The following is a 10,966-nucleotide window of genomic DNA, read 5'->3' as shown; positions in this document are numbered from 1 at the left end:
CATATTGTAAAAAGCACGAAATTGTTTTATTATTTTGTATTTTCTCTTTTTAATACAATTAATACATAAAGATTTATTTAAAAAAAAAAACAGTTATGCTAAAAAACAGGATGGGGTAGAGAATACATGTTTCTTCAATAATTTAAAAACTTAATAATATTATGTGCTTTAATGTATATATACCAAAAATGTATACGAATAACAAACATATGAAAGCAATTATTAGATATTATAAATAATAGGTTAACAGGATGAAAATAATTGCACTTTTAATTCATTTTTATTATTGTTCATGAAAACAAAATGCATTAGCATATTTAACACTTTTGTACATTATTATTATTCCACATACTTTTATTATCATTTAATATAATATTAAGCATAAAATATTTTTATAAAAAAATTACAAAACTTTTTAAATGACTTTTTTCCTCCTTTTATTCATCTATTTCATTTTATCAAATACAACATAATGAAAAAGTATAACATATCTGGTTTAATTTCTTTTAATATATATATAATTATTATTTTTAAAACTTCTAATATTAATAATCTTTACAACATATTCCACAGTAAAGACAAAAGTAATTTATGTTTAAAATTCATATTTCATTTTTAAAAATCTAGAACATATTCACTGTATTATTGTAAAAAGAAAACAGATTAACTTTGGTAAGGAAAGTAATATTATTAATTGCTAGTTTCGAATTTATTATTATTGTATACCGTTAAAATAATTATAAAAAGGTATCCATTGCACTTCCGTGCTATAACAGAATTTATATAAAACTCAATTGTGGAGTAACAAAATCTTTTTTCATAAATCTTTTAATTTTTAATGAGGCTCTTTTTAATAGTAAAATATTAAGTAAAATAAATATATATTGATAAAAAAAAAAAAAAAGTTTTATGAGTTCCTATTTATTTAATCGTAAATATATAATACATATTTTCTATTAATTAAAAATAAATAACAAAATTTTTAAATATCATATATATATTCAAGTACACATTTAATTACATAACACAAAATTAGCTGATATTTTCCTTTTCAAATATGCATTAAATAATTTAAAATGTTATTATGTAAAAAAAAAAAAATAATAACTTCATAAATTTAGTATTACACTTATAATTTTACAGACTAATATATATAAATACATATATATAATTATACATGTACAAATTAAACCTTTAAGAATTATACTTCAAATAACCGAATTCCATATAATTAATTTAACAAATTTTACAAACTAGAAATACTGATGATTTAATAACATATATATAATATACATGGACTTATCACAGTCTTGTATTCAAATAATATATTATTCATATAAAAAGAAAAAAAAAGTTATCAAAATATCATTAAAAAAAAATTTCTTTAAAATTTTAATCAACTAGCTGCTAATAATTTCTTATGTATATTTTAAAATATATGAAATGTTTAAAACGTTTTAATCGTATTTGCACAATTATCCCTATTCACAATATATGACTTTGTTTAAAAGCCTATGATAAAATTATAAGACTCACAAATATAGATAATAATACAAAATTTGAAAAACAAACTACACTAAACATATTATGTGGGTTGTTTGCAAATATATGAAACTCAATAAAATAAATGATATTTTTTGTATTTGCATGATTTCGCATTCAAATAATTCCTTTTGGTAACTTAATTTTTTTCATTTCTTCCTCTTACATATTTTTACATATTATCTCTTCCAATTTCAATACTTTAAATATTCCTACTTTTAGTTACTTATTTTCAATTTTTCGCATATGTAACTTTATTTCCTTCATATATTTTGATTCTACATAATATCATCCAGTTACAAAACACCCTTGTAAAAAGTTTTATATAAATATTTCTCATCCATAAACAAAATTTTATAACAATTTATTAATATTTTTCATATTAATCTTTATTCTTCATTGGCTTTATTTTAATCTATCTCCCCAATCTTGCTGTTTCATTCATTATAAATACAACCTATCTACATAATAATCATTATAATTCGCGATTCGTTGAGTATGTAACATTTTCTTTCTACCCTTTTTTTCTCATTTGTTAATTCATGTTTCTCTTCTAAATTATTTGATATCGTTTCTAAGTCTGATTTTGCTCTTATCATCTCTCCTTTTTCTATTTAACTCAAAAAACAAATGCCTTTTTTACACTTCATTTTATATGTTTTCTCAACTTTTTTGTCATATTCTACCATTATATAATACAATATTTGCTTTTCCATATACAAGGTAAATTTTATCATCTCATTTTTATTAATATTTTTCATAATAATCTTAATTAAAACATATATATATTTTTTGGAGTTTCGCCTTTTTAAGATGTAGTTTTCATAGCTGCATAATTATAATTTCATGAACCATTTGGTGTTATATCACCTGCACTATATTGTACAGATGAACATTTACACCTCCATATTGTATGTGGTGCCAAATCACCATATGGTGTCCTACCCTTAAACAGGGATAATCCATATCGTGATTCATCTTCTTCTTTAACCCCTATAACGTTCTCCTTTTTCTCATTTAGGAATTTATCCATTGGATACCTATTTAGTGAATCACCTTCTTCATTAACATTTTTTTCTGTTGAATACTTGTATGTTGTTGTACTATTTCCTACATTCTTATCTTTCAATTTTATATATTTGTTCCTCCACGTTGTATATATTTCATTTTCTATATCATCATGTTCACCTAACTCAGTAGTGTACTTCAACAATACTTTCTCACTTGGTGTTTTATAATTCATTATATCCGTTTCTTCTACATTATGAATCTCGTGTGTTGATTGAGTTTTATGTGTTTCCTTGGTAGAGATCTTGTGTTTTGACATAGATTCATCTGATTCATATGTCTTCTTATGGGATTTTTGTACAATGGAAATATCAGATGTTGGAGTAACTTTTGGGGTTTCGTCTTCCCCCTTTACAGTTTCTTCTTCGGTGCAGACTTCGGGTGTTTCGTCTTTCTCCTTTTCGGTTTCTTCTATAGTTGTCATCTCAGTTGTTGACATATATTTTTCTTTTCTATCAATTTTATCAACTTTTTTCTTTCTGAAAAAACTCTTAAATTTTGAATGATTTTCAGATGTTTCCCCTACCATCTTATCAGTTTCTTCTAAAGTTGAAATCTCGGGTGTTGGAGTAATTTCTGGTGTTTCGATTATTATCTTATCGGTTTCTTCTACAGTGGAAATCTTGGGTGTTGGTGTAATTCTTGGTGTTTCATCTTTAATTTTATCAGTTTCTTCTACAACAGATATCTCAGGTGTTGGTGTAATTTCTGGTGTTTCGACTGTTATTTTTTCGGTTTCTTCTACAGTTGTTATTTGAGTTGTTGACTTCTCTTTTCTTTTTTTTTTATCTTCCTTATCTGTTTTTTTAACTTCCTTATCTGTTTTTTTATCTTGCTTATCTTTTTTTTTATAGTATTCCTGTTTAGCTTTGTCCTTGCTCTTTGACTTGGTTTCCGGAGTTCCGTCTGTCACTTTATCGGTTTCTTCAACAGTGGAAATCTCGGGTGTTGGTGTAATTTCTGGTGTTTCAACTGTTACTTTTTCGGTTTCTTCTACTGTTGTTATTTGAGATGTTGACTTGTCTTTTTGTTTCTTATCTTTCTTAACGCCTTTTTTCTTTTTGAAAAAGCCCGAAAATACTGACTTACCTTCAGATGTTTTTTCTGTAGCTTTATCGGCTTCTTCTACAGTGGAAGTCTCGGTTGTTGGCGCAATTTCTGGTGTTTCATCTTTAATTTTATCAGTTTCTTCTACAACAGATATCTCAGGTGTTGGTGTAATTTCTGGTGTTTCCACTGTTATTTTTTCGGTTTCTTCTACAGTTGTTATTTGAGTTGTTGACTTCTCTTTTCTTTTTTTTTTATCTTCCCTATCTGTTTTTTTATCTTGTTTATCTTTTTTTTTATAGTATTCCTGTTTAGCTTTGTCCTTGCTCTTTGACTTGGTTTCCGGAGTTCCGTCTGTCACTTTATCGGTTTCTTCAACAGTGGAAATCTCGGGTGTTGGAGTAATTTCTGGTGTTTCGATTATTATCTTATCAGTTTCTTTTACAGTGGAAATCTCGGGTGTTGGTGTAATTTCTGGTGTTTCCACTGTTATTTTTTCGGTTTCTTCTACAGTTGTTATTTCAGTTGTTGACTTCTCTTTTTGTTTCTTATCTTTCTTATCGCCTTTTTTCTTTTTGAAAAAGCCCGAAAATACTGATTTACTTTCAGATGTTTCGTCTGTAGCTTTATCGGTTTCTTCAACAGTGGAAATCTCGGGTGTTGGAGTAATTTCTGGTGTTTCGATTATTATCTTATCGGCTTCTTCAACAGTGGAAATCTCGGGTATTGGAGTAATTTCTGGTGTTTCATCTTTAATTTTATCGGTTTCTTCTACAACAGATATCTCTGGTGTTGGCGTAATTTCTGGTGTTTCGACTGTTATTTTTTCGGCTTCTTCTACAGTTGTTATTTGAGTTGTTGACTTCTCCTTTTTTTTTTTTTATCTTTTTTTTTATCTTTCTTATCTTTTTTCTTATCGCATTCCTGTTTAGCTTTGTCCTTGCTCTTTGACTTGGTTTCCGGAGTTCCGTCTGTCACCTTATCGGTTTTTTCTACAGTGGAAATCTCGGGTGTTGGTGTAATTTCTGGTGTTTCATCTTTAATTTTATCGGTTTCTTCTACAGTAGACATCCACGGTGTCGGCTTCGTATCTAACATTTCATCTACGCTAACTAGCTCTGTCCAATGCGTACCTTTGAATACTTCATGTGTCTTATCCATATCTTCTACATTGGAAATCTCAGGTGTTGGTGTAATCTCTGGTGTTTCGTCTGTTATTTTTTCGGTTTCTTCTACAGTTGTTATTTGAGTCGTTGACTTCTTTTTCTGTTTCTTATCTTTCTTATGGCCTTTTTTCTTTTTAGAAAAGCAAGAAAATATTGAGGTACTTCCAGATTTTTCTTCTATATCCTTATTGGTTTCTTCTACAGTGGAAATCTCGGGTGTTGGTGTAATTTCTGGTGTTTCATCTTTAATTTTATCGGTTTCTTCTACAGTAGACATCCACGGTGTCGGCTTCGTATCTAACATTTCATCTACGCTAACTAGCTCTGTCCAATGCGTACCTTTGAATACTTCATGTGTCTTATCCATATCTTCTACATTGGAAATCTCAGGTGTTGGTGTAATCTCTGGTGTTTCGTCTGTTATTTTTTCGGTTTCTTCTACAGTTGTTATTTGAGTCGTTGACTTCTTTTTCTGTTTCTTATCTTTCTTATGGCCTTTTTTCTTTTTAGAAAAGCAAGAAAATATTGAGGTACTTCCAGATTTTTCTTCTATATCCTTATTGGTTTCTTCTACAGTGGAAATCTCGGGTGTTGGTGTAATTTCTGGTGTTTCATCTTTAATTTTATCGGTTTCTTCTACAGTGGAAATCTCGGGTGTTGGTGTAATTTCTGGTGTTTCATCTTTAATTTTATCGGTTTCTTCTACAGTAGACATCCACGGTGTCGGCTTCGTATCTAACATTTCATCTACGCTAACTAGCTCTGTCCAATGCGTACCTTTGAATACTTCATGTGTCTTATCCATATCTTCTACATTGGAAATCTCAGGTGTTGGTGTAATCTCTGGTGTTTCGTCTGTTATTTTTTCGGTTTCTTCTACAGTTGTTATTTGAGTCGTTGACTTCTTTTTCTGTTTCTTATCTTTCTTATGGCCTTTTTTCTTTTTAGAAAAGCAAGAAAATATTGAGGTACTTCCAGATTTTTCTTCTATATCCTTATTGGTTTCTTCTACAGTGGAAATCTCGGGTGTTGGTGTAATTTCTGGTGTTTCATCTTTAATTTTATCGGTTTCTTCTACAGTGGAAATCTCGGGTATTGGAGTAATTTCTGGTTTTTCATCTTTAATTTTATCGGTTTCTTCTACAACAGATATCTCTGGTGTTGGTGTAATTTCTGATGTTTCTTCCTGAACCTTAACGGTTTCTTCTATAGTCGAAATCTCTGTTGTTGACTTCTCTTTTTTTTTTTTTTTATCTTTTTTTTTATCTTTCTTATCTTTTTTCTTATCTTTCTTATCTTTTTTCTTATCGCATTCCTGTTTAGCTTTGTCCTTGCTCTTTGACTTGGTTTCCGGAGTTCCGTCTGTCGCCTTATCGGTTTCTTCAACAGTGGAAATCTCGGGTGTTGGAGTAATTTCTGGTGTTTCGATTATTATCTTATCGGTTTCTTCTACAGTGGAAATCTCGGGTGTTGGAGTAATTTCTGGTGTTTCATCTTTAATTTTATCGGTTTCTTCTACAACAGATATCTCTGGTGTTGGTGTAATTTCTGATGTTTCTTGCTGAACCTTAACGGTTTCTTCTATAGTCGAAATCTCTGTTGTTGACTTCTCTTTTTTTTTTTTTTTATCTTTTTTTTTATCTTTCTTATCTTTTTTTTTATCCTTCTTATCTTTTTTCTTATCGCATTCCTGTTTAGCTTTGTTCTTGCTCTTTGACTTGGTTTCCGGAGTTCCGTCTGTCGCCTCATCGATTTCTTCAACAGTAGAAATCTCGGGTGTTGGAGTAATTTCTGGTGTTTCGATTATTATCTTATCGGTTTCTTCTACAGTGGAAATCTCGGGTGTTGGAGTAATTTCTGGTGTTTCGATTATTATCTTATCGGTTTCTTCTACAGTAGAAATCTCGGGTGTTGGAGTAATTTCTGGTGTTTCATCTTTAATTTTATCGGTTTCTTCTACAGTGGAAATCTCGGGTGTTGGAGTAATTTCTGGTGTTTCGATTATTACCTTATCGGTTTCTTCTACAGTGGGTATCCACGGTGTCGGCTTCGTATCTAGCATTTCATCTAAGCCAACTAGCTCTGGCCAAAGCGTACCTTTGAATGCTTCATATGTCTTATTCTTATCTTTTTTTGTGGTTAATTTTTTCTTACGCTTATGTTTTGGAATATCGGGAGTGCGTAAAATAATTTTTGGTTTTAAATACTTCTTATGCCTATATTGCGGCTTATGCGGGAGCAAACCGCCTTTTGGTTTTAAATTTGCACTATCATCTTCTAAATTGAAATCATCTGGTTTAAATATAGATTCTGGTAAATGATCTGGAATCTTTTCTCCCCAGTTTTTGAAGAGCCTTGACTTTGTCGTAATATTTGGTAATGCTTCATCATCCACGGTTTTTGGGTAATAAAAGCAATTGAATAATGACTTTTCAGGTTCCCTTCGGACGTATCCTGTAATAACCTCCTGGAAGGGTGCCTCGGATTTTGATTTTTTATGTTTCCTTTCTTCTTCTTTTTCCGTGGTTTCCTCTAATTCTGTTTTTCTTTGTTCATCTATATCCGCTTCGGTTTGTTCTACAATGCTAGTAGTTTCCTCGTATGTTGGAATATCTTCAGTTTGTTCTTCTTTCTCGTCGATTTTCTCTTCAGGGGTGGTGGTATCCTTTCTCTCTGATTTAAGTTTTTTTCTTTTACATTTTCTCTTTAATTTTTTTTTAGATATTCGCTTATGAGATAATTTAGTTTTGGATTTTTCACCTTTTTCATCTGGAGTAGATGACATGCTATTCCAAGTAGTAGTCCATGATTCATCTTCAGCATCATGTTCTTTTACTGAATAGTAACCGTCCATTGGTTTAGCATCTGATGTTTCCTCTCCTACTTCATCATCTGCTACATTACTAATCTTGCAAGTCTCATCAGTTTTATCTTCTTCTTCTACTTTTTTATCAGATTCTTTTAATTCATCTTCAGGTGTAATTTCTTCCTCTTTAACATGCGGTGTTGTTGTATCCTTTTCATCAACTTCTTCTACTTTTTTATCAGATTCTTTTAATTCATCTTCTGGTGTAACTTCTTCCTCTTTAATATCCGGTGTTGTTGTATCCTTTTCATCGACTTCTTCTACTTCTACGATTGGAGGGAGGTGTTCCTTATCAGAAACACATGATGTTTCATCAGTTTTATCAGTGTCTTTTAAGGCATCTTCAGATTTTTCCTCTACGGAAATACATGGTTTTTCTTCTTCATATTCTTCTACAACAGGACCTTTTCTGTCTGTGGAAACGTCTTCTGGTATATCACATGTTTGTTTTTCTTCTTCACGTTCATGTGCCTTACTAAACGATTCTAATCCATCTCTGGGAGTGTATTTTAAATCGAATTTTTCTTCTTTTTTCTCGACTTCCTCAGGTTCATCTTCTGATGTGGTTGATGATTCTTCTTTATAATATTCAGAAACTGGAAAGTTCTTTTTACCACTCATATAAGTTTCCTTTCTGCTATTTGTGCCTACTCTTAATCCAGCAGATATCTTATTACGTAATGGGAAATATTCATCTTCTTCTTCTTCTTCTTCTTCTACTTTTCTCCTTTTAACTTTCCTCTTCGTGGGTATGCTTCTTTTGTAAAACACACTTCTAAATTCATTCCTTGGTCCATAAATTTTTCTTTCACATTCTTCTAAAGATCCAGGTAGTATATCTACTAATGAACTCATTCTTCCATTTCTATCATTAAAAAGTGCTCCACAACGGAATCGTTTTCTTAATTCGAAAAGATTTGGCCCGGGAGTTGCACCTCCATAAGACTTATTTACTTCATAGGGACATTTTTCTTTAAATCCATAATTTGCTGCTTCATAATGTTCATCGCAATCCTTATTTCCATCTTTCTCATTTTCCGTTAATTTATAACGTTTATTTTCAAAATTCTCTTTATATTCCTTAAGTCCTCCATGCGTAATATCTTTTACTATACGAGTTCTACAAACTGGAAAATTTGAACCATTGCGTCTCCTCCTTGATGCCAATGATCTGTTAGTTCTTGAAACTAATAGTATCTGAATGTCATTCTTACAAGATTTACCACATTTTTGCTAAAAATTTTGGTAAAATTATAAAGTAGTTTTATAAAAAAAATATAATATTATGTCTTTCATATTAATGAAAACATACTAAAGGAAATATGTATGATGGCACAGAGAATTATATATATGCGTAATACATAAACTACATCTATGTATATATATATATATACAATGAATGTATATATTATTCTTTTTTATTAGCTTACATCATTAGAACTATCTAATATCCAATTTAAAAGAAGAAACAATGATATTTTTGTGAAAAAGAGGAAAATATTTATTTTCTCTCTCTTGTTACATTTCTTTATGGTTGCCATATGGCTCTTTTACTGTGAAGTTCTTAATTTTTTTTAATTTCTTCTTTCCATGAAACAAAATAAAATACTTGAAATACTATTATTTTCTAATTCTTTTTTTGTTTTTTTTTTCTAAAAAATTAAAGAAATGGCACGTGAAATATGATAAATAACAAATAATTACATATTGTCCTCGTATCTAATTATTAGATAGAAAAAATTGTTCAAAAAAAATGAAAAAAAAAAAAGAAATTCTAACAAAATTAATTCAATCTAATTTATTATTATATAAACAAAATATATTCAAAAAATTAATAATTAAATCCAAATTAATACATATAAACAAATCATTAAAAATATAATTAAAAATGGATTTCATAATAAATTCAAAAAAAAATTCAAAAAAAATTAAAAAAAAAAAAAATTTATTTTAAAAATAACAAAAATCAAAAAAAAATTAAATAAAAACAAGACTCAGTGGAGAAGAAAATATATTACAATTTTTTAACTGTTTCGCACAATAATTAAATTTAAAAAAACAATAAATATTCATTTTTCAAATAACAAATATTATACTTTTATTAAATGTAAGAAAATCCTAATAATATAACAAACAAAAGGATATATTCAGAGAGATATGTAAGTATATATTAATTCTAATTTTTGTAAGAACTAAATAGTCCGTTACCTTTTATTTTAATTTATTTTTTACCTTATGCTACCATGAATAAAGCATAAATTATAATTTTTATATATAATTAAAATATAATTTTTGTTTCCTTTTTTTAAAATTTTGTAAATGTTCTTTTCCCACAAATTTATAGTCTTTATTTCGTTAATAACAATTTATTTAAACATTTATAATACTTTTTTATATAATTTAAAAAAAATGTACGACCAAAAATGTAGCACATGCAACATTGTTTTTTTTAAATATAATTCTTATATTAATTACGTGAGATATAGGTAATAAAAAAAAAATATAGGGAGATAACGAGAATTAACATGAGAAAATTCTAAAAAAAAAAATTTCTTATGTTTTTCTATAAATAATGAATAAATTTTATAATTCTTATTCAACTTATAATAATAATAACCAATTAAATTTATATAAAGTTATTTATTTATAATTCATATTATCCAACTTTAACAAAATGTTAAAATTTTAATTAAAAAAAATGTCTTTTATAAATGTATTTTTAAAATGATTAGCAATTAATAAAAATGTTTGTTTTTATTTTTTTTTTTTTAATAAACCCAAACCTAAATATTATATCTATACATATGCAACCTTTTAAACGTACTAAGAAAAAAAGAATTTAAGAGGAATTGCCTTTTCATTTTGACTGAGGAATACGAATAAAATAAATTTTGAAAAAATTATTAAAAAATAATATTCTGTTTTAAAATTTTTATTTTTTTATTAATTCTATTTTTATTTATTGTAGTAATATAAAAAGAAGTTTTACTGGTAAACTTTTTTTATATGAAAGAAGTTATATATTATAGAAAAAAAAATATTAGATATTCTGTCATTTAATTTTTTACATCTGTTCGCTATATAATAATATATAATATATTATACACGAAAAATAAATTATTATTTTTGGAAATATTATTTTATATGAAATTTATGTAGTCCAAAAATATTTATTAATTTTGAATTAGTTATTTAACATTACTATTAATAATAATTTTTAAAAATAATTCTATTTTATAAAAATAGTTAACAATGAATTGCATATTATATAATAGTA

At 27.8% G+C, this 10,966-nt stretch overlaps 1 protein-coding gene across 1 annotated transcript; it reads right to left on the bottom strand.

Moving 5' to 3' along the window:
- Positions 1–2,386: 2,386 nt before the first annotated feature.
- MKS88_001244 (uncharacterized protein) lies at positions 2,387–9,230 on the bottom strand (the record flags this gene model as incomplete). Its single annotated transcript, XM_067214155.1, has 3 exons — positions 2,387–4,428; positions 4,521–8,922; positions 9,120–9,230. The coding sequence occupies 3 exons, from the start codon at positions 9,228–9,230 to the stop codon at positions 2,387–2,389; spliced, it is 6,555 nt and encodes a 2,184-aa protein (XP_067075170.1).
- Positions 9,231–10,966: the final 1,736 nt, after the last annotated feature.

This window comes from Plasmodium brasilianum, chromosome 4 (assembly GCF_023973825.1).
Source record: "Plasmodium brasilianum strain Bolivian I chromosome 4, whole genome shotgun sequence".
Classification (NCBI taxonomy): Eukaryota; Apicomplexa; class Aconoidasida; order Haemosporida; family Plasmodiidae; genus Plasmodium; species Plasmodium brasilianum.
The sequence above is the reverse complement of the archived record's forward strand: the minus strand, read 5'-3'. Positions and strand labels throughout refer to the sequence as shown.